General features: G+C 34.7%; 1 protein-coding gene across 10 annotated transcripts in view; it reads right to left on the bottom strand.

Moving 5' to 3' along the window:
- Positions 1–24,010, bottom strand: part of LOC145684401 (putative gustatory receptor 28b) — a 50,927-nt gene extending 26,917 nt beyond the window's left edge. For 2 of the 10 annotated variants that reach the window (XR_014131298.1, XM_081756697.1), the window contains exons 1-2: positions 23,973–24,010; positions 14,242–15,199 (exon numbers count right to left, since the gene is read on the bottom strand). Coding sequence is in view for 8 of the 10 variants with exons in the window: in XM_081756697.1 (XP_081612823.1) it covers positions 14,242–15,062 (821 nt within the window). In the remaining 2 variants the exon portion in view is untranslated. The other 8 variants (XR_014131297.1, XM_081756691.1, XM_081756695.1 and 5 more) reach the window with 8 other exon arrangements.
- Between the last annotated feature and the right edge of the window lie 1,754 nt (positions 24,011–25,764).

Below are 25,764 nucleotides of genomic sequence, written 5' to 3'. Positions count from 1 at the left end.
TTCCTCGCTCCTTTTGAATACGCTCCTGTACTTCTAAAACGCACAAAAGAGGAGATAAAAAAGAGAGGAAATCAACCCTTATTTTGGGTTCAAAATGAGAGCACTCATAACGAAACAGGTTTCGAATCTTACAGATCTAACTGACATGTTGACTCAAAGCTGAGTCTGCGGATCCTTTCATTTGACAACTTTAAGATATAGATTTTTTTATTCAAGTTAATGTAAATTCCTGAAGGACTAAAAACCCACAAAAGGGAATGACTGTAGTCCTATCTTGACTCCACATGACAGTAAGGCATTATATTAAGTGAACAAATCAGCCTTTCCCCTAAAGAGATTGTTTTTTGTCGCTATATACAGATATTAGCGTCTTTATAACAAAGATGTTGACTATAATTCCTTCAGTATCATTGTAATTTGAAATCACGGGGCTGTCACACATGATTATATATTAAATGTTCTTTATTGTCTATCACAAATTAATTCTGAATTTGTCTAACTTCTTCTTAAGAAATAATTTGATGTGAAAATTTGCTCTTAATATTAGGGAACTTGCGAAATTGACAATCATCATAGATACTGTCAACAAAGAAATATTAACCATAATTAGTTAACAATGTTCATAGATAAAATTAACCATGCTTCATGTAAATGCTAAATATGTATACTTTTGAATTTATTTTAGAGTTTACTATGTTTTATTCCACTGTTTTGATTTCTTGATTATATTGTTTCAATTTGTGTGCTATATGATTATACGATTACAGTATACATTGGTCCTTACAACTGTCTGCATTAATATAGTTATAATAGGTATCTTTCAATTCAATATGTATTTTTTTGGGAACCCTAAAAACCGTATTTCGTTGTCTTAAATTTATTCTATTTTTTTGAAGTTGTACTCTTTACCAGTAGTTAGAATTAGCAATTGTAATTAATTTCTTGCCAATGGGTTGTTCTTGCCGATTATTATTTCTTAGTTTGTTGATCTGAGTTTTATTTATACATTGGAGATTCGACCTTCTTAATGTACAGGAAGTACATAGTTGTAACTAATGCGACCTTGTCCATAACCCACTGAAACAGCTGGGATGAGATAAACAAAGTCATGTTCTGTGTATAGTTGAACTGTAGTAACGTTACCCTGAGTGACGTAAATGCTTCAGGTGGCAGAATTTAACTCAGTGTTTTATAACTGTTATAACATCTTCATAACATCATTGTTTTCAATTGTAATTATCTAAGTTCAAATTATAATGTAATAAACAGTTTCACATCTGAAGCAATTAATTGTTGTCTTAGTCCTAATTAAACCACTATCAGTTCTATGTATTGTAGTTCCTTGTTCTTGTATATGAAGATATGTTGTGTTGAAAGTTTATTTGAAATTTGTTATGTCAATTTCCTTAATGATGAAGACTGTTAACTAATAATAATTACTGGCTACAATTGCCATTGTTTTGACTGAATTTATTGCATTCTGCAGCCTATTACATTGTGGTTATTTTGCTTCTTGCTCGTGAATGTATTAACTGGGTAGATATGTAATTCAGATATGTAGATATGTAACTCTTACTTTTATTAGCAATTCTGCACTTCCAACTCTGTGTTCAATTGTGTCTCAATGTGTTTTTCTTATGTCTCGTGCTATACTTTATGATAGTACTTACGCCTTGCGGAGATATCATCATTGTTTATTCTTGTATTGTTAATCTACAAAAATGACGATATGCAACCATGCGACCGCTAGATTTAACTATTAAATCCTTTCCCCTCTATTATATAATAATATTGCCTTGACATCATAATTCTCTTTCTCTTAATCCATAGTGTTAGAGATATAATAATAAAATTCAATTCTGCGAGGGTCCCTCCATAAGTAAGTTACCCATGTTCCGAGCATGCCTCGCTCAGTTCTTAGTAATTTTCAGAGTCGTGAATTATGAAGCAGTGAGAATGTGGCGATGAACTCGAAATATGGTTATCTTTGCCCTTACTTGAGTGAAGTTTAATATCCATTTTCTTTCGTTTTCAGCAATTTCTACTTAAGGTAATGGTTGATTTTGTACATTGGAAGTGAGCATGAGATGTGCTATCAATATTAGTCTCAGAAAAAAGTAGTTTGATTTTCTTTTTACATTTTCACATCGCTCGGATGAGAATATGGTTTGTAGCTAGTGTCTATATAAAGAACGGCGGGAACATGCAATTCCCTGTGAATTGATCTGCGGGAATTGTGACGGATCTAGGCTCACTTTTTTGGACTTAGTTTCCGAACGAGTTTCCAGCTTTTTGTGAACAGGTGTGGACAAGATTCAGGAAAATGATAATCCCTAGGGAAGAGGATACCTTGTTTTAAAGTACAATACATCTGTAGAGTAACTTTGCGCAATGCGTCTCATTCTCACCAGTCAGAGTGTCGCGGATATTTGCAATCTCCCCATTGCTTACTTGGGTTTCACTAAGTATTGACGGTCATATGCTACCAACTTCTCTTTGCAGGATATGGAACTCCATCACGTGATATTGCTGTTTAAGCATATAAGGAACGACTCCATACAACATATTCGTATTGGTATTATTTCTTCCCGACACATATATTGTATTGTTAATTTTGCACGTCCACGGAGCAACGAAACAGACGGGATTTTTTTTTCGCTGCTTTTAGCCATGCTATCGCTTGATACTCGCAATTGTATACTAATAACACTGGTCAGCATAAAAATCCTTCCACAAGGGTGAAAGGGTGTACCGGATAGATTTCGAGACGCTGATTAGGAATATCTCATCGAGAAAGTTCCAGCACGTAAGGTTTTTTTTTTGTTTTTTTTTTTTGGCGAGGTGCTGTCTACATAATTGACAGAAAAATCGTATTTAATATGTGATTTCCGTATTTGGAGTGCATAATTCTGTATTTTTACGTGGTGAAAGGGTGTACCGGATATATTTCGAGAAGGTGATTACGAATATCTTATCGAGAAAGTTCCACCACGTAAAGTTTTTTCTCCTTTTTGCAGGGGTGCTTTTTCCATAATTGACAGAAAACTCGTATTTTTCGTATTTAATATGTGTTTTCCGTGTTTGGAGTGCATGATTCTGAATTTTTTCTTAATCCGAAAATTGTTGCTAGGCTATATCCCAGGAACATTCTTTTCTCTAGCTCACGACCCCCCAGAAACGTACCCCCTCCCCTTGGGTTGCAAAGATTTATTGTCGTCCCACATTGCATACACTAAAACGTAGGCGTTATTGACGGAGAAAGGTTTCGTAATCAATTTGCGATCATTCGTCGGCTCCCTTTTGTCTAGACAACAGACAGATTGTTGAAAGAAAGGCGCCAAGACATACACCACGTTGTCGCGTGAAACAAATATTACAAATATTTCAGTTTCGAGTTGATCTTCGTGTTAGGTTGTGGTGTTACGCTGTCTGTGTATACCGTAGGTGAAGGATATTTCTGCGTGACATTCCATCGCTTATGGGACAACTGTAGTTGAACTACAACACTGAAGATTGAAGGCTATTCGTAGATTCCTCTAGGTCCCAGTGGAGATGAACGTGTCTAATGAATGTCTTGTGGATCCGGAGAAAATAATCTTACCACCCCTTTATATCAATTTCGGGCTCATGAAGGTCTTCGTCAAGGCCCTGAAGCGGGATGGTGAAGCATTTAATCATTTAAGAAAAACTATTCCCAAGACTCAGCGAGGCCAACGTGAAACAAGGTGTTTTTAAGAGACGATTTTAAGGATACATTTTCTTCTAAGCTTAATGAAGTGGAAAGTAAGGCTTGGGAGGCCTTTCGAGAAGTGTGCAGTAACTTTCTAGGCAGTGGCGTAGCACACTTTTGCGGCCCCCCCGCAAAGTATAGAGAAGGGGCCCTAGTTGTAAAGCCGATAGAAGTAAGGTTGAAGATCTACTTCTTTAAATCTTTATTCATCGTAAGACTTCGGGGCCCCCCGCACTGCGGGGCCAGCTGCTACGCCACTCTTTCTAGGGAATCATAAGTCACTTGATTACAAAGACATTGTGGGTAGTTAAATACTTTATTTCGTAACATGGGATGTAATATGTCCCTAAATTACTTCCTGCATTGCCACCTGGACTTCTTCCCTGAAATGTACAGCTTGGAGGTCTCTGACGAATACAGGTAAAGGTTTCACCAGCAAATAATTACCATGGAGAGGCGCTACAGAAGTGAATATGTTGGCAGACTTTTGTTGGAATTTGACACGCGAGGCACCCTGTAGTAATTACAAGAGGAATAGGAAAACCAAGTGTCACGTAAGTGTTTAACTTTTTATGCAGTTTTATCTGCATAAATTATATTGATATCTAAATTGTAACGTGACATTTATTATGGGTGCAGAATAGCATCTTTGGGCAGATATTGAAACACCCCTCCTCTCATGAAAACTGGTACGTCCTGGAGAAAAACGGGATACAGATTCGAACTCAGGAGATCGCAACCTATAGGAATCACCTATTTTCGTTCGTGGGACGGAAAAAGTTTTATTTTGTCGACCAGCGTAATTTAGACCATTTCGTTACTTCAAACACGATTGTAAGGTATTCGATCTAGAGCAGCTGTAATTATTTTTAGCTGACGCCAGTGGGCTACTTGCATACTGGATTATCGTAACTTTGTCATCTTTTTCCTGCTGAAAGCAAGCCAGAGAAGGGTATCAGGTGCGTCACTCCTAATTATGAATTTTTTTTACTAGTCAGGTAACTTTACATTTTCGCATATAATCTGTTTAGCGACCAGAATGATCTTGCAAGTTGTGTGTGTTCTTATTCAATAAGTCTTCCAGCATTTCTTTCTCTGATTGACAAAATGTCTGCTGTTTCAACGCATTCGCTGATTTCTTCTTTACTTCCATATTCAATTTTGCTGACTCTGTTGTTTGACTTTATATGTTGGATCTAGTACATACCTTCCATACTTTTTTTCCACGATTTGATCTTCCGTGACAAAAGGAGACACGCGGATAATTTTTCGCGTCCTACCACGAGCATTGAAAGCTCTATTACTGAAGTCTAAAGCAGCACCGAGAAATTGCAACGCATCATACCCAACAGGATTTCCACACTCAACGAACCTATGACAATAACCCTGACGTTAAGATGAACACCGGCGATTGAGATCACTACCTCAATTAGATCTAAGAGTCTCTTCGCCTTCGCCGCGAATTCGAGTAATAATTCATAGCTGGCACGTGTTAGTCAAGGGTGTAATCCTCGTAACTAGCGCGCCTGTATTCTTCCCATCACGTAAGATTCAGTACACAGGCGCTCTTCTATAGCGTATATATAAGACAAAATGCATTTATAAAAATTTAATCTTACCTGCCGAGTGTGTATGAAATGAGAATTTTAGAAAGAAACTACAAGAGATACACTGCTTACCACATACAACATGCTGTGAAGTTTCTCTCCTGAGTATACTAGCATGTCGAGAGAACTACCAACCTCAACTAAATTATTTTGTACATTAATTTCACCTGGAATACAAATCAGATATTTGAGAATAACTTTTTCCACTATTATTAGTACGGAGTTTTTCACCCGTATGCACTAGCATATGTCGAATCAAATGTGCTCTCTGGCGAAATCCCTTTCCACATTTATCACAAGTTTCAGGCTTCTCACCTGAATGTACCAGCATGTGTACAGTTAAATATCGTCTTCTACTAAATGTTTTTAAACATTCATTACATTTGTGAGGTTTTACTCCTGTATGCACTAGCATGTGTTGAGCTAATTCAGACTTAACACAAAACATTTTCCTACATTCATTACATGTGTAAGATCTCTTTCCATTATGGACTAGCATATGTTGAATAAAATGTGATCGTCGTCTAAACCTCTTTCCACATTCATTACACTTCTGAGGTTTTTCCCCTGTATGTATTTTCATATGTTCAACCAAATAAGATTTTGTGGAATATCTCCCTCCACATTCATTACACGAGTGTGGTTTCTCACCAGTATGTACAAGCTTATGTTGGATCAAATGCGACTTTCGTACAAATCCCTTTCCACATTCATCACATGTGTGAGGTTTTATTCCTGTATGTAGTAGCATGTGGAGAGTTAAATGTGGTTTTCTACTAAATGACCTTAAACATTCATTACATTTGTACGGTTTTTCTCCTGTATGTACCACCATGTGTTTAACTAAATCAGACTTGACAGAAAACCTCCTTCCACATTCATTACATGTGTATGATTTCTCTTCACTATGGACTACCATGTGTTGAGTAACATGCGACCATCGCGTAAATTTCTTTCCACATTGATTACATTTGTGATTATTCTCTGTATGCACTAGCGTACTAACGAAATTCGACTTGTTAGTAAACATTTTCACATTTTTATTTTTTCTGTGAGACTTTAAACCTGTATGAAGTACCAACGGTTTAACCAATTTTACTGTATGTTTATATATCGGTTTTCCTGACTTAATGGTATTTTTCTTTGTGGAAAAAAAACTTTTGTCACTTCTGAAAAAAAAATTATAAAAAAATAAAAATTGAAATAAACAACCCATTCCAGAAAAGAATGTAAATACTTCTATGTCATCCTTCTAAAACAGAGAAAGAGTGGGCTTGTTTGAGATTACAATCAATAACACATCCTTGAAGTAAGCCACCTCTCGTAATTTAAAATTCATTAAAGAAAAACATGTAGTTACGGAAATATCCAGTAATATAACAGCTAGTACTTGATCTTTGTCGTTCTGAATCCAGAGAGAAGCTTCTACTGATGTTTATGTTTGCGTTTTGCCTATATTACAATAAAGAATATCCGTTTCAAATTGTTTTAAATTATGTATACACAAGGTATTAAGAAACTGAAATGGGAAACAAAGTAAAGTGGTCCCTTATATGGCATAAATTGTAAGAAAGATCATATCGATCCGTGGGAAAAAGTATAAAGTTTCACAGGTAGAGAGTCCAAACTTCTTGTAAGGCTTTGATTCAACATCCGCTAGTGCAAATTCAAGAAACTGGAGTAGCGGCCCATACTACTGTACAGCAAATCATTTATACGGAATCCACAATTATATTTCTCTGCAGTGAGATAGATCTAATTCCTCGACATCCTCTGAAGAGAAATTTCAGGTATTTTCAGACTTTGAAGTTTTGCCAAAATAGAAAAAGATAAACCTTGGGGAAAGTGAACACAGAATACTTTAGCGGGAATTTAGAATAATTGGGATTGCCACCAATAAAATCTCTCGTGTTCAGGATAACACGCTGATATTTCTTTCACGCTCGAAGGTTGAAAAACGTGGCAAAGTACATTCCACACATGCGACGCTACACATAAAAATTTCGCGTTCACAGTTATCAAGATTTTATACTTCCTTACTTTTGCACTACATATAAATTAGCGTAGATGATAATCATGTTGAGAGGTAATTATAACATATAGAAACATAGAGCATACATTGCGCGTTCACGACATATCTGTGTATGGATTGGTTGCATACAATTTGCCTTACGGTGATGTAGAATACGACTCCCACGGTTTCGAATTCGAAATAGTGAATTTCAAAATTTAGCATTACGACATCCTATTTCGACAGCTCTATCTTTAAAACTATGCTTTTTCGTTTCGTTCCACATGAAAATTTTCTCTTATTTTATTGTAACATTTCATACAGTTTGTCCGTATGGTTTATTAATACCCTACATATACATATTTCAGTATAGTAATGGAAGAATTTTAGAAAGAAAATAAAAATCGTATAAAATGAAGAAATGTGTCACTTGATTGCAGAGCTCGACAGTTAGTATAAATTCTCTCATGCATTGATATTAATCAACCTCATGTAGTTCAGTCACAAATGTATATTATAATCGACGTTTGTGGTTTTATCGCGAAAAGGACGACTTATTTCTCTCTTTTGTTTCGCTTGCTGCAATCTCTGTTTTAGTAGCTTCCAGCACCCACAAAAGATTATCATGAACCATACAAGCAATCCCCGTCACCACCGACCGCTGGAAACATATCGCGAAGGAAAAGAGTGCTTGCCGTAAAGATTAATGATTAAAATAAAGCAAATAATCTATAAATCGTTACAACACACTGTAAAGCTAGGAGCGATTACGGCTAAAAATTAAATGTGAGATTAAAATTGTGAGTACTATGTACTGTGATTAAACACAAAATATACAATAAACAAACTACAAGCAAATTATATTTAAAAACCTGAGCACTCAAAAAGCAATTACTTTACTTTTAATTTTTAATTTTTTAAACCCAATTTCTTTAATCAGATGGCCTTCTCGATTTATAAGAATTATTCCTTCTCAATTTTATTTAGTTTGCTCTAGCGGCAAGGAATGAGAGTAGGGGATAATTATATAACACTCGCGTTTCACTGTACACACTGCACTGCACAAGGAAGGTGGGAATTAAATTAGCCGCAGTTTTCTCTCCTGGGCTATCCTCTTTCCAGAAATCTGCTTCTCAAATCCAATCTAGTAGTTCGTTTGCCATACGAAAGAGAAGATACAACAGCTATGCTGCTCACAACAGGGCTGTCGTTTGGGTGGCCTTAAAACGTCGCTTATGCTGAAATTCACGAACAACTGAATCGTCTTAAAATTGACTCACAAGCATCTATTCCTTTGTTCGGCCGCCACAACACGTTCAACCACGAACGAGTAAATACAGCTGCAAGGCCCGTTTCGTAATTGTAAGAGATTTTAGGAAAAACACTTCGAAAACCGAAAACAAAACTTGTGTCGATGGGCTGGGTGTGAGCCCGCGCAAAAGTCTACTCTACGTGCAGGACACACAACAGTTGCGAGGCGCACTCCTGCCTAACCAAGTCTTCAATAGACTTGCTTGCTCTTTTTGCCAAACTCTTGTGTTGCTTCTCCAAAGGGAAAATCCCGGTTTTGGCTTGAGACACACACACACATTCAAACATAGATGTATATGCTTGAGAAGATAGAGTTCTTGGATACTTTCCATACGCGATTTCTTTAGAACTTCAGGTTTGCACTATACAGACTGTCTTTCTCCTTGGATTTTAATTTTTTAAAATTATTTATGGGTTCCCACTAAAGCATGGTTATAATATACTTCAGATCTCTTGATTCAAAAATGAACACTCCATCAAGATTCAAACTAAATTGAATTTTTCTTTTTCTAAAACCAGTATTCGGTGTTCTTTTCGGAATAAATCCAATGCTAGCAAACGAGTGAAATTGAAATCAACTAATTATTTATTGCTAGATATTTACGGTCACTATATTAGCATGTTCATGTCTATTATGCTTATTGAAGTTCGGAATATCAGTCACAGGAAAGCCGTGATAAATCATAATTGAAAATTTGAATTGATATACAATTCATAAAAACACTTACAGCAAGAAAGATAGATAATGATTAAATTTTGTACACTATGATTTCTACGGCTAACAAAAGCAGAGAAATGCATATAAAATTTAAATTTAAATCGGCATATTGGCATTTTATTTTTCGAGGAGAATGCAGATCGTTTTATTTTCTCAACATGTCTGAGCGTTATTGGACATGAAGTATCTAAAAGCAAAATGTGAGGAAAACTAACTTTAGTGTTTGCCTCTTTAAGTATCTAAAAGCAAAATATCAGGAAAACTAACTTTAGTGTTTGCCTCTGTATTATAAAACAATGACCAATGTTCAAACGGGGCTTAGAGTTATAGCAGTTTATCAAGAATGAAGCTGTAAAATTTTGGGCTGAGTAGTGAGAAGTGAAATAAAGTATTTTAATGTCCGCACCCATCCTTACCATTTGTGTTGCTTGAACGAGGGCACAAATAAAGTTCAGTCGTGTCAAAGATGCTAGACACCAGTATATAAAGAATGTGTTACAAATTTAGACACCAAATTGGACAAAAAAACATAATGTCCGTGTATAAGTGTATGCATCTATAATTGACAGTTGTGCACAAAATTGGTAAGGTTCAAATTATTAAGAACAAAATGAAAATACGAATACATTGAAAGACTTCTTAAGACGACATTAGTTATACATAATTATTAACTTGAAAAAAACAATAAAGAACAAGCAATTGTAAATGTAATTTTAATTTTAATATAATTTCAATGGAATCTAATTTTATCTTAAAGTAATAATGAAAAGATTACAATTTATTTCAGCATTACGGTTGTTACCTTATACCTTGGTATAATGACATAGTTCTGTATATATTCACAATTTTTTTGTTTAGTAGATATTTTAGAAATATATAGAAATTTATTGTGGTACTATAGAAATAACTCGCAAAATTTCATAATTTCGTCAGAACAATAATATTAAAGTATAGATTCCTTGAAAAATATATGTAATACCGTAATCTTCTTTCAGAATTTTACATATTTTAATCAAAAACATTGAATTATTTTAGGAAATAAGAGTATATTTTGTAGTTTTCAGTGAGTTTTAGTTTACTTCCAATGGAATTTTGATGTAGGGAGTCTTAAGAAAACGTCAAAATTTTATTTTTCAATTTCTTCAAAATTTTAAGTTTAGAAAAGTCAGACATAATGTCTTCTTCATACATATTTTTGTTTCGGTAAAAATTCTCTGCTACTGGATCATCAGCAGAGCTGCGTTTGAAGTTTGCGGAACTTTTGATGTTCAGTAGAGAAAATCTCGTCTTATAGTTACGTCATCAATAATATCCAATTAGGGATCTTCCTCCTATTATCTTTTGTCTCTTACCTGAAGCAGAGTTAAGAGTTAGACGTAAAGTTATTCTCGTCTACAAAAACGTAAGAAAAGGTGAAAATTTGAAGAGTGGCAACAGCTTAAAGGGATATATTAGACTTTCACATTTTCAAAAATTGATATAGTGCAGTGAGAAACGTTGATGTGCTTAATGGACATTGGATTTAGAGGTACAAGCAAGTCTCTTCACGTCAGAACGAGAGTGGTTGGGGGTTAGCCATGCTATATATTTTAAAAGTGCATGGCCGTATAGTTAAAGTCATGGAAAATTGTTTTCCAAACACCATTGCAACCTCTCAGGTTCGAGAGGGGGTGTAAATTCTAAATCTTGGAGGCCCCGCACAGTGACTGGAGCTTTAAAGTTATTCAATTTTGACTTTTCTTTGAGAAGATTGACCAAGTAAGTGTGATAGTGTTAACAATCCGACAGGGATAGAAAATTCAGTTTGGTAGCTAACCTTGGGCAAAAAGGTCAGCTTGGTAGAAAACCTTCAAAATTTTAATGTTATGACAGTGAAAATGGTGTTTTCTGCACCAGAAATTGAAATCATTATGACGCACTAAGCTTAGAAGTGTCCCTCGAAATTTCACATATACGGATTCATAATGTAAGTGTCAGAACACACCCAATGGAAGGGGGGGGGGGGTTGACTTGTTAATAGTACCGATAGTCTTAATAATAACAAATATATGTACTACCCGTCATACGTTTACCCAAAATTAAAAATTTCAGACCTTTTAACTTGTAGAAATTGTTGTATGGGAAACCCAAAAGTACTGCTCACTATTCAATTTTCATTTCTTTTCTTTGCTTACATTCTGAGAAGGCTTATTTAGAAAATATGTTTTGAAAATAATTAGAGCAGGTTTAAGTGAAATTCCATTGTATTAATCTGCTACATTACGGCTTACGTGAGGTATATGGGTGCAATTTTTTTAAAATTACCGGTGAGGTGAGATCTTCGTTGATAGCTCGTATCTCGACTACTATATTCTAATGACCCATCGTAATTTATAGTATTGGTGGAATAATTTGGAATATTTAAATCAGAAATCTTTAATGGCAATAAGCCAGCTGGTCGGATAGCAAAGCGTTCTTGAAACAACACATGTGGTGGCTAGGAAAGATATTATTGTATTTTAAAGTGAAAAAAAAATGTCAATGTATGTGTTGTCTCTTTAGGTTAAGTTAGTTTAACAGTTAGGTTAGGATAGTTTAGGTATATTAAGTTAGAGATAGTTCATGTGCTTTTCTTGTATGTTTTACTGTGTCTGATATGAAAAAGATGGACAAAAAAGATGGACAATGGCAGCAAAAAAGTGAACATAGTAGAACGAGAAGACCGTGCTACATGTGTGAGGTAGCTAAGAATGCATAAACCTTCCAGCCGGTCATCACCATGTCGAACTGACGTCGACACAAAGCAAGAAAATAAAAAGGTAAACAAAACAATACTAGCTCACCACAGATTGAAAAATAAAATAATGTAATTTGAATATTATTATAGTGCTGTGCAACCAGTCTGTTTTATTTTATTTTTTTTTATCCTCATTATCAACCTAAGAGATACTGAAAATATGTATAATATAATGAGTCAAGTAATTTTTTAAATTTGAAATATACAAAAAATTTATATATTGAATAAGACTCTTCAAACCAAAGAAAACTTTACGGAAAACCTTCTTATAAAATTGGGTTCCAGTGGAAATACTAGTTACGAAAATTTTAGATTTTTTTTTTTTTTTTTTTGCAAATTTAATGTTAAAATTTTAATTTAATATGCAAACAAAGTGTACAAGTCGTGAATTGAATATTTTCTTTCAAGCAAAAGGAAAAATTCCGCTTACTTTTAAGTATTCAAATATATAGTCATGTTTATAATGTGTACGATATACTGATGAGGTTTAAAGCAGTACATAAAAATATTATTTACAAAAAAATGAAGATTATAGCTGTGAAGGATGTAAATGTCTTTCTGAGTGTGACCGGGAACGGAAACAACCGAATTCTGAGGTGAAATTAATTCTTTCAATTCATTCAAATTTTCAGTTTTGATTTTTTTTTTTAATTTCCGTTGCGGTAAATTATGTTTGAAGTTTTTGTAGATCTTTTCCTGATAGGGCCATTAGAGACGTAACTTCAGATTTCCATAGCCCTCATTGCCAACAAAACTGGGAGGTCGACATCCCGTGTCGGTAGTTTGTGGTTCGCAACATTTTTCACGAAGGGTTGCGGATGACGGACTGCAGGCCTAGATGTCGAGCTGTGGGTTGTGATGGGAGAGGCTCTGGAATTATCTTTGGGCAAATTTGAGTTCCATTTTCCGGAGACAACTGGCTTTGTGAATGTATCGGTGATTGTTGGTGGCATATCTACACGGGACCAAGTAAGATCGCGACCACCAGTCAGTTACCAGATACCCGAATCCCATACCTGCTTTTACCTAATTTTTGTGCTGTAAGTGTATTTCTATTCTAAATGTAGGTGATCGGGACTTACTCAGTGATCGAAATGGTGATATACATTTATGCGTAAACTAAAAATTTTAAAAAAATATGAATAAAATAACATAATGCCTTGCACCATATAAATTTTAAAGGATCCTCCCTTAACTTCTGCGGGGCCCCCCTACATTTTTGGGCTGGCTACCGGCCAACGTGGTGACTACAGTACAAATTATACTGTGATAAAGACACGAATTTAAGTTTGAAGTCATAGTAACAGAATACAATTTTCTTTGTGTTTGTACGTAAATTCCCCGAATATTCTAATTTTTCGAAATCTTCCCGGGAATATTTTCGAAAAATATATTCCCGGGAATTTGCCCATCACTAAGTAGAACCCTATCGTATATATGTCATGTTTAAAATGTTTGTCAATGCAAGTTCTGTTTTATTGCTGTTACGCAGACGCAAGTACAAATGTCAAGGTTCTAAGTATCGAAAATCTGGTTATGAATGAATCACTCACTCAGTCTTAAAATTATCGTTTGTGCGAGGTGAGCTTTTTAACCGGAACCAACCATGTAACTCGTAAACTAGTAAATAAAAAAAGTTGAAATTTTGCATAAAGCAAATATCAACAGGGGAAATCGTTTGCATAGTGTGCATACTGATAGATGAGCACTGTTGCCAACTAAATCTAAAGTTAGATTTTTGAGTTATCGTTGGTTAGATTATTACATATTTAAAACATACCAATCAAAAAAGAACCTACAAGAACTCGTTTATTCTTTAGTGTTTCAAAGTAACGACATTTCAATATCAGAAAATTCCAAATTTGGCACTCTCTACCTCGTCCCAACACAACAGACAGACAGACAAAGTACATCCGAAGTACTTGGAACTTAAATAGTTTTAACGTATATAATAGCACAAACGTTTACAAAATCTATTGTTGTAATATCATGAAAGCAAAGAAATTAATAATCATCTTAACATTTCTAAAAATACGTGAATGCGTATTTAGCAATTGCTTATAAAATATAAAATAAAATAAACTTTACCTTTCATTATCAGATTCGTTAGTATCCTGTGAATCAGTTCCTTCTGTGTCACTTAAGGATGGCCCACGTTGATCACTTTCGCATTCTTCTGTCTCATTATTATTTACAAAATTACATCTTCCGTTTCTTCCAGTTCTCGAGTTCGGTTCATCTATCTCTTTTGGATTGTTTACTTCTCTGTAATTTGAAGTCAATTCGTTACTTAGTTTTCTACATGTTGTACTATTTTGATTATTTCTATTTGTATGTGCCGCATTTGATTTTGTTTCTGGTTCTAATCTCGCTTCATCAACTTCTGAATTGAACCTCAACTGATTTTCCATCTGATGTTCTTCCAGTGTAGGTAATATTAATTCCTGTTTCTGATGTAATATGGGTTTTGCTATTGTGTTCAAGTATAATGGTTCTAATTTAATACAGCATTCTCTACATTTCATCTTCATTTTGAAAATTAACGACTCTGATTTGCTTATGTATTTCGGATTGTTTTCCCCTCTGTAATTTGCAACCAATTCGTAGGTTACCCGTTCACTTTCCCCGCCATTTTGACTATTTCTGAGCACAGATGTAACATTTGTTTTTGATTCCGATTTCGCTCTCACATCGTCAATTTCTAATTTGGAACGCGTCTGGTATTTTTTCCGATGCTCTTCTCTGGATGAAGGCAATAGTAATTTCTGTTTCTGTTTCAACATGGGTTGTATTTCTGTGTTTAAGTTTAATTGCTCTAATTGAACATAACATTTTTTACATCCGAGTTTAGAGTTCAATTCAGTGTTCGGTAAACATGATTCATTCTCCCATTTGTATTTGCGTTTCATCTTGAGGCTCAGCTTTTATAAAGGTAAATCTTGAAAATATTTATTACGACTTCTTTGAATCACTGTTACTTTGATCTCAGCATTACATTATTCTAGCTTCATCTATAACTCTTTTAATAATATTCAATTGGAAGTACCTGTTGAAGATATGAGAATGCATGTCACAAATTACCAATATGCTAAGTGCCAAGTGAAATATTTATTACATAAATATACAGTGAAACATAAATCGCTAAAAGTAAGTTTCGGAATACAAACAAAAATTCAAATTATAATTTGTGCGCATCAGAAAACAAACATACGTGAAATTCAGAATATTTGATAGAACAATTTCTATCTAACACACTACATATATGTATATATATATAAGATGACTGGTAATTCGATGCATTCCTTGCAAGGGGATATTCTACAAGTACTTCGGAACATTTTCACCTACATGCACCAGGGATCGCAAATCAATAGTTTCTGAGTAATTTGCACACGTGTAATTTCTTTAAAATTTGCCGGCTAAAAAGAGAGGCGCGATAAGATTTCACCCTGACCCACTTCCACATAACGTAGAACGATAAAATCTTACATGTGTAATCCCGCATACCTATGTATGTCACGTGGTAATGTACAGCTCGTAACTCTGCAATTTTACTGTGTTATAGGTCCGATCCTGAAGTAAGGTGTAGTGGTACAAAATCCATTACTGCATCTCAGAAAGCAGCCTGGCAACATCGCAAAAGTACTTGCACCTAGAAAATGACTGCATGGTTGGGAAGAGGTGGAATAAAGATGATGTGCGGTGAAGAGAACACGCGAACTATGACAGATTTCAAATCCTTGGTCGTATACCTACCTGGCGAGCATTTGAACAGTAAATGGATGCGTTGTTTTCTAGGAGTCGAACACCTTGTCAGCACGCCGCGCTCTGGAATTTCACAGAATGCCGCACCGCACGCTGTACTGAGGTATAATGCATATTGGTAATTGTGGTATTGTTTGCATGGAAAAAATTAGTAACACTCCATATAGATCCAAAATAAAGTAATCTCTACTTTGGTCACTCAGGGTGTAACCCGGACTTCCTCTGCTGGTGCTACGTCGCCATGCTGTCATTGGTTTCACTAGGTTTTCCTTGGTTTTCTTCATTCCCACTAGGCAAAGGCAGGAATGCTACATTCTAGAACGCCATGGCTAGATTCTTCCCAAATCCCATACCCACCTAAAAGACGTATGTGAACTCGGAGTTGGAGGTCCGAAACCTTCCTTGAGTCATTACCTTGCATAAATATATCAATGCAATAAAATACCTAACTTTATCCCTAGAACTCATACTCAAAAAACTTTACACTTTTACATAGGTGAGGTCTAATAGACCCCATCCGGGAATCTGAGGGGAAGTACTTATAAGTGAATATTTTGATCACTACATTAGTTCAGTATGTGCTGCTAGTACTAATGCTATTTAGATATATCCAAACACATTTTGACAAGAAAAATTAACGATATTTTTATCGTAAGAAGTATAGAATTCACTTAACTGTTTACATGTAGCTCCCTAGGAGTAACATTAACCATCTTTTCCTTTTCTATGAAGCTATGCTTCTTCTTTCAAAGTTTGTGCAATATCAAACCTATCTTGTGTAATATTATAATTTCATCAAGCATATCTTGTGTAATAAAATACTCCTATGCGCCTTGTGGAGAAGTTTTGAGGCCGCGGGCTGGTCCAGGTGTGTGTGAAACAGATTGTGTTGACGAGTTTGACTATGAGGTGAACTAAAATAGGTATACTGTACAATCTTTTTCCGGTTAAAATACTTTATTCACCGGCTTTTGAATCCGTAAACAAGTTTCGTTGCCATTAGAAAATTCGATTTCACTTGAACTATTTGTTACTGATCACGTATGATGTGCATTTTCAAGTATCATTCTTAATCTCTCCTCATGATTATCTTCAGGACTTCCCTCAGAAGATAAAACTCCTTCTTCTGCAAGCCACTCAGACCCAACTTCTTTAAAGTTACTATCTTTGGGATCCACTGAATCTTTAGTCTTCATTTTTACTGGCTAGTCGGCGTATCTTGAAATTATCGCCAAATTACACTCACACGTAATAACGTAATACTAACTTCACCCGAAGTAGAGTACGTCGATTAAAATGGTGAGTAAAAGAGGTTTATTATTAGCAAGCAGGTTCATAAAGACGTTCATAATCTCGGAAACTAAGAGAAAAAGGGCTACACAGAGAAAACCACAAAACAAATGTAATAAGTTTTCTTTATATTCAAGTAGATATATGAGTTTTCGTTTGATAGACGAGTATTAGGATTTAAAATGAAGTTAGTCCATCAACGCAATTTATAAAACATCTTAAAAACTTAAGTCTATATTTAAATGGCAATAAAATGTATTTATCTAACAATGTTCATGTATAGCATTACAAATAATGAATTATTTCTTGGGTTCTGGGAGACCCCAGGTATGGAAACTTGCAGTAGGGTTACAAAATAACAGAAATCTCGGAAATTATTACTTGCTCAAGGCTAAAGTAAAGTAAGTTACAAAAACACATTTAGATATAAGATGTCACGAAAAATGAAGATTTCATGCAGATTTATTATACTACAAGGCACTTTAATTACCTCTGTGGGGTCTGTCAGCCCCTCATATGCGTTCCAGGGTCAATTGCCACGATGACAACCTAATGATTAAGCTTTCTACAAAGCTAAAAATGCAGACATTGGAAACTCATAGCAAAATAACATATTTAGCATTGTAGCACTAAAAAAAGCTTGTAAAAATACAAACAGAACGTGGCATGATGAAAAAAGCTATCTGGCTCCTGAAAAACCACGCACCAGTTCACTGTTTGAATATTGTCCAGCCAAATACACGATACTCGGTATGAAATCCGTCATATTTTGCGTTTTCTTTTGATCGCACACCATCATCATTCCACCTCTTCTCAAATGTGCAGTCATTTCCTAGGGCAAGTACTTTTGCGATGTTTCCAGGCTGCTTCCTGAGGTGTAGTAATGGATTTTACACCACTACACTTTACTTCACGTTCGAAACTATAACACAGTAACGGTGGAGAGTTACGAGGTGTACATTACCACATGACCTACATATGTATGCGGGATAATACATGTAAAAATTTCATCCCTTTACGATATGTGGAAGTGGGTAAGGGTGAAACTTTGCCGGCTAAAAAGAGAGGCTCGAGAAATTTCAAAGAAATCACACATGTGCAAATTACCCAGAAACTATTGATTTGCGACCCCTGGTTCATATAAGTGAAAATGTTCCAAAGTACTTGTAGAATATCCAATTGTAAGGAATGCACCGGAGTACCAGTCACTCTATATGTATATACTAATACATTAATTATTTCCTTTACATATGCTACATAGTTGAAGAAATGCCGCTCTTAATAAGGAAGAAAAGCAAAGAGAATATCTTAAATCAGTTTCCTCCTTATATTTTTATATTTTCAGCTATGTTTAGCATTTAGAAACATCAACAAGATTATTAAGACAATTGGTACATCTTCGAGACGGAATAACAAAAACTATTATTTTTTAATTCTCTAAGTATATAAAACATGGAGACATATATCTTGCGGCAAAGGTGTACTCCACCACTATTCACGAGGGAAGACAGTATTTATTATCACAGAGTAGACAAAGTGAAATAGTGACAGAATATTATCTTTAAGGATTAATGTACTAAATAAAGCACTCGTCAGACATGATCTTAGCCAGTCAGTATTAAAAACAGTGCGTCCTGATGCTTTCATTGAACCTAACAGTACAATAAGATTCACGAAAGGGAATCTTTTGCTTTTTAAAGAAAGAAATATGATCGGGACATTCGTAGTCATCTTCGTAAAGAATGTTTCTTTTTTATACTAGACTATTCAATTACCTTTACGGAATCGAATTCTTCTTGCTTTCAAACAATCAATAGACTATTGGTAGCTTAACCGGCCATTAGTTATTTGTAGACAGTGTTTCCCATTTATTGCGGACCAAGAATATTACGTCACTAGCAGAAAATTTTACGAGTAAAGTACAATAGTGTAAAGGAATGTTAGTTTGAGCTACAATAGAACTAGAGTTTAACAGCAGAATATGTAGGTGCCTAAAAAAATTGACAGAAAGCACGATATAAAGGGAAATACTATACTCCATTATAAAAGAAAGTAAACACAATAAATTATTGTTAGCAAAGTTAGCACAACTAAAAGTATGAAGAAAAAAAAACAACTCCCGGTACTACTTTATATTCTAGGTGTGCGGCTCAGTCGAAAATGTATGTTAGGAAGTGCGTTAGTTGAGCCACGAGAAAGTATCGAGGTTGATGAGGACTTACTGGCCACACGACAAAACATTGTGTAAGAAAAACATTAGATATAGTAAATGGTTCAGTGATTCGAAACACTGAAAGTTAATGTGGAACTGATGAAGCACCTGGAACAGCCAGATCGATATACACAGTTAAACTTAGATGATAGCAAGTGTACGGCAAACACAAAATAATGATAAAATGTAGGGACAGGTGAATACTCAGAAAAAATGTAGTTTTGGAAACAGGTATTAGGTTAGAACCTCAGCAATGTAAATAAGGCTCAACAATGTACAGTTTAAAAAGAATAGCTGAAAATTTTTGTGGGATTACTTTATTTTTATATAATTTAAGCTAAAGTAAACTCGCTTTGCTGCTTGCTATCTAAACAAAAAAAGTTAGTTTGTTACTTTAGACTATAATTAACCTTCACCTTCATAGGGTCAAAAACTGCCTGCCTTTTTTCACAATTGGAAACAAACTTTTGTGCTACTTTTACATATCCACTTTGCCCAACATTATTTTGTGAATGTAACAAATTGCTACATGGTTAAGTTTCTTTGGGTCAAAGTTCACTAAAGATAATTGAAATATTCGGTGGGACGAAAAATATTTTACAAAATATTACAGAGACACGTCCTTGGTGGGATTGACGCCCGTGTTATGAATAAAATGTTTGAATTTTGCTCATTTATTCAACTTGAATAAAAATATATGCAAAAAGGTTAAAACTATTTATTGAAAATACGTCATTTATCGTTAGAACAGCTTAAGTTTAGAGTTGCCTCCGCAGTTACATACCTACAAAGAGCAGTAAAAACATTAAAACCTTCAGTTTTACTATACGGATCAATAGTATAAGTACGAACGGGTAGTGATGAGCAGTGGGAATATTCCCGATAGGAAGGAATTTAAAAAATCGGAATATTCCCGGGTTTTTTCCCCTGGCCTATAAACTCCCGGGAAGGAATTTATTTCTATTTCGTTACTTTATCTTCCAAATTATAAGAACTATATTACTAAGTACTTTTTTAAATATATTATGACTTACTTCTAGGTTTGAAAGAATTTGAATTTAAAAAATTTAAGAGATTTTTTAAGTTCCATTTCAATTTGCACTAAAAAGTAGAGTAATTGTTTAGTATTGGGAGGCCAAAACTAGCAAAAACTAGGATGATTTACGGAAGAAATTAGTTGATAGTGGTGTTCAACTAGTCAAGAAAGTATCGAACACATTTTTTTAGTGTAATAGGAGATTTGTACAAACCGCAAAGGTAAGTCAAAATGATTTACGTGAGAAAAGAAAGTGAATATTTGGTAACGAAGATAGAAAACAACATGAACTGCGGGGTTCTAACCCGCCTTCACTCGCTGACGCTTGCTCGGCAATGCTGCCTAAATTTAATGTTGGTAACTTAATTAACGTATGAAACCATAAAACAACCGTATCGGAATTGAATATCTCAAGAAAGTAGGTGTAAAATCTGACCTAGAAAGCTAAACGATCGCCAAAAGTAGCAAAGTACTAATTTACAAATGATGGAAAGGAACCATTTTTAAAGTAATGTAGAATTATGTAGAAATAGAAACGAAGTACTATTAATAAACGCTGAACCGCCGTTAGTAATAGGCGTCTGTCTGTCTTCTCTCTGTCTCGAATTTCTGAAAAGGTACTCGAACTTCTTTTACGTGTGAATTAACGCATGGAATTTCGACAAATGGGCAGGAAGAAAAGTCGTGTGTGGCAATGTTTTATGCAAAATTATAAAGTATATCTCGCAAATATTGTGAACATTCATATTTATGCGCAAATGTTGACAAAATGGTGGGACATGTGTGTTCTGGCAGTTACCCAACCTAAATTGTTATAACATTTAAATATCTAATATATGTTTATATTAGAAGTAGAAGTTTAGAAAATTCACTAACATGTAAATTTAAACTGTTTAGAGGTTTAAAAGTATGTGGACTTACCATTTTTGAAAGATATTTACTTTCATAGAACATGTTGAAAATAAATATCCATTTTTCGTACTCTAAATATAATAAAATATTAATAAAATAACATCGTTCAGAATATACACTCTAAAGACTCCCCTGGGGACAACAGTAATAATATACTGTGAAATAAACACGAATTTAATTTTGAAATTATAATATAGTAATAGAGTACCATTTTCTCTGTGAATGTACAAAAATTCCCGGAAAATTCCCATTTTTGGGAGTCTTCCCGTAAAATATCTTCCTGGGAATTTACCCATCATAGGAACGGGTTATAAGTCCCGCAGGGGTTCCTTGTGGTCTGTAATAGACATGAAATGAGCATACTGCTGATTCGTCGAACTTTCCGCATCTTGCAAATAGTATCCACTTCCACATACTTTTTTCCGCCGTGTGAAATTTGTGTTGGACAAACACCGTAATCGAGGGTTTTCTCGTGGTTCTCCCGTTTCCTCCCACTTTCTTCATTCCATCATTAGTGATGGGTAAATTCCCGGGAAGATATTTTTTCGGGAATATTCCCAAAATGGGAATTTATCCGGGAATTTATGTTCAATCAGAAAGAAAATTGCATTCTATTACTATATTATGATTTCAAAGTTGAATTAACTTTTATATCACAGCATATTATTACTGTTGCCCACAGAGGATTCTTTAAAATGTATATTCTGAACGGTACTATTTTACTTTATTAACACTTTATTATATTTAGAGAGTATGCATAAATGTATATTTATTTTCAATATGTTCTATCAATTAAAAATGTGTGAAAAAATTATATAGTAAATTATGTAGTAATAGTTTATATGTAAGTGGATTTGCTCAACATGACTCAATTACTGATATTATAAACACATTAAATTTATAAATGTTATAAACCAATTAGATTGGGTAAGTGCTAGAAGATACATGTCTCATCAATTTAACAACATTTGCGAATACATATTTATGTTCACAAAATTTGCATGATACTTACTTATCTTTATATTTTAGCACGTAACATTGCCATACACGACCTCTCATTCTACCTATTTCTCGAAATTCCATACGTTAATTCACATGTAAAAGATGTCCGAGTACCTCTTCAAAAATTAGAGTCAGAGAGAGGAGACAGACCGATGTCTGTTACTAATGTTGGTTCAGGCTTTATTAATAGTACTTCATCTCTATGTTTACATAATTCTAAATTACTTTACAAAATGGTTCTTTTCATCATTTGGAAATTAGTACTTTGCTAATTTTGGCTCTTCTTTAGCACTGGGGGCCAGCTTTTGCACCTACTTTTTTGCGATGTTCTATTCCGATGTCGTTGTTCTATGGTTTCATACGTTAAATTACGTTACCAACATTAAATTTAGACAGCATTGCAGAGCGAGCGTTAGCGAATGAAGGCGGGTTAGAGCCCCGCATGGCACGTTGCTTTCTATCTTCGTTACCAACAATTCACTTTCTTTTCTCACATAAATCACTTCCACTTACCTTTCCGTTTTGTATAAATCCCCTACTGCCTTAAAAAAAATATGTTGGATACTTTCTTCACTACTTGAACATCACTATCAACTCATTTCTTCCGTAAATCATCCTAGTTTTTGCTAGTTTTGGCCCCACAATACTAAACAATTACCACTTTTTAATGCAAATGGAAATGGAACTTAAAAATCATATTATTAGTTATATAAAGTACCGTCAAATAATTTTAAATTTTTTAACCTCCAAATTCTTTAAAACCTAGAAGTAAATCATAATATATTAAAATAAAGTAATTAGTCATATGGTTCTTATAATTTGGAAGAGAAAGTAAAGAAATGGAAATAAATTCCTTCCCGGGAATTTGTAGGCCAGGGAAAAAACCCGGGAATATTCCCATTTTTTAAATTCCTTCCCACCGGGAATATTCCCATTGCCCATCAGTATCCATCATTTCATTCATCTCTCATCATCACAGTCTCCTTTAGCCTAACTGGCATATTCGTGGGATGTAAAACTTAAAGAATTCCTTTCATTTACATATCTTTTCTCGTACTATACATAACTGCCAAGCTTACGCACCTGAACATCACATAAGAACTCCAAATAATGAATTCTTACCTAATTTTTTTCTATAAATTTTTCTAATTTTTATAAAAAAACGGAAGTATAACTTTAAACTTGTCTCGTGAAAATGATGTTAAAATTATATTTTTATGCAGTCTCCTGGATTTCGTGTGAGAACCTAAGGATCAAGGCGGAGGAGATTAAATTCGTTATCTGCATGTTATAATTTTTTTTTTAAAAAAAAGGAAAGAAAGAAAGAAAAAGAAGAAAAATTACAAGTTTCGAAAAATTTCAATTTTCTATATTTGTGGATGAAACACTGCATGAAAGTGAGAATCGATTTTCTTCACCATTTTAATGCCGCTGGCAAGAAATAGTATTGGGCAGTTCTTAAATGTATTAAGGATATAACAAATTAATAAAAGTGAATTTCATACTAAAGTGTTAAAACTATGTAATGGAAAAGTCTATAAGGAAAGGTTTTACTACTTCCCTTTCTGTGATACAAATGCAAAGAATGAATATTAAGCTCACCAGTTTACACTGTTTTCAATGACGTTATCAAGTCTTACCACTGTTGCCAGTTATATAGTCTGAAGTTAATTTAAAAAAAAAAAAAAAATAATGGAATTTCCCGACTTTCAGAAAATGTTCACATCCCAATAATTTTATGGAAAAAATAATAATGAAATTCAGGTAGCACAAAACTACACAAAGGAGCAGTTTTACTATACGCATTCACAGGTCATAAAATGTGCGGACAACTTGAAAAAGTCTTTGATTTGGCCATTGCATGTCGAGAACAGAACCAACGAATCCTACTGGGCTTCTAACCCGGTAGTACTGCTACTACTACTTCAATACTACGATACTACTACTTATACCGTGGATACGTGTAGTAAAACTGCACGCTAGACTGACCATCACAAACCAAAATTTATAATAAAATATCTGTATTTTGAGACCTAGAGAATTGTTAGTGATCTCCAATAAGCAACTCTCTATCAGTATGAGCTGACAACCTATTTTCCTAGAGACTTCTTCCGTCTCACTAATTGGAAAGATTTAAATCGAAATACATTGCAAAAAATGAGTTGATTTTGAGTTTAACATCCCGTTCAGCAGCAAGGCTACGTGAGACATGGACTACTTATTAATGTGGCATCCGAACATATTACCTCCCGCCGTGTATCGAACTCGTGTGTTCCACTCAAAAGGCGCATACGCTAATTGTCTAGTCACGAAGGGGCTCTACAACGCGAAACAGATAGTATACTATGCGATTATGTTCCATACTGACGCTTTTGGTGCTTATTAGCGCTGTTATCGGCGGTAACAGTAAAAAAATACAGCTTTCTGTTGTTCTCATGTTTTTGCATTTCATTATGAACATGAGAATTCATATATATATATATATATATATATATATATATATATATATATATATATATATATATATATATATATATATATATATATATATATATACAATTTAAACAAACGAATGATACCAACCAAGGTTAATAGAGTAGTAAGGTTGGGCTATTTGAGAAACGAGATGGTGGTTGGCTGGTGACATGACGTCGCTGCAGGAGCAGAGAGAGAGAAACGCACAACCACAGGCAACATAATTCATGGCGTTTGCAAAAGAATGAATAAATAATAATTTCTACGTATCCTTTCTTACTTAGTTAATTGTTGTGGGCTTCATTCTAAGTGATGCATGACAGTAGTATTGGCCCCACCCTATCGAACTCTTGATTATCCAATTTGGGATCTCATGGAACATAACGTTAATACGAATGAGTTAGGGATGCTTTGGCCCGGGATTGCGTTACCTATTGAAATTTTGCTTATGCTTACTCAGGGACAATGCACGCTGGTGCGAATGACTCAGAGGTACCTTGGCCCGGTTATGACGTCATTGAATTGGGGTTTTTCTTAGAGGTTATGATGATTCTTTAAAATTATTAAAAGCATATTCTTGATGATTTATTACGTTATGAATTAGTACAGGTTTATGAATGCTTTTTATTTGCGTTTCCTTTTATGGCTAAGAGATTGTTATCTCTTTGAAGAGATGGAATATAATTGGACTAACACTGGTGCAAAGGAAATCTTTAGTTTTACGCCCCATGGTTATGCCGGTTAGGCTAAAGAAGACGGTGATGTGAGAAATGAATGAATTGGTGGAATGAAAGTGTGGGAGAAAATTGGAGTATCCCGAGCATAATGTTGCCCACCACAAAAGTACTTTCGTGGGGTTTGAACCAGAGACCCCATACAGCAGAGGTGAACGCTCTACTACTGAGCCACCGCGACCCTA

The sequence above is a fragment of the Thermobia domestica genome, chromosome 4, assembly GCF_964235325.1.
Source record: "Thermobia domestica chromosome 4, izTheDome1.hap1.1, whole genome shotgun sequence".
Classification (NCBI taxonomy): Eukaryota; Metazoa; Arthropoda; class Insecta; order Zygentoma; family Lepismatidae; genus Thermobia; species Thermobia domestica.
This window is presented reverse-complemented; position numbering and strand designations above follow the sequence as displayed.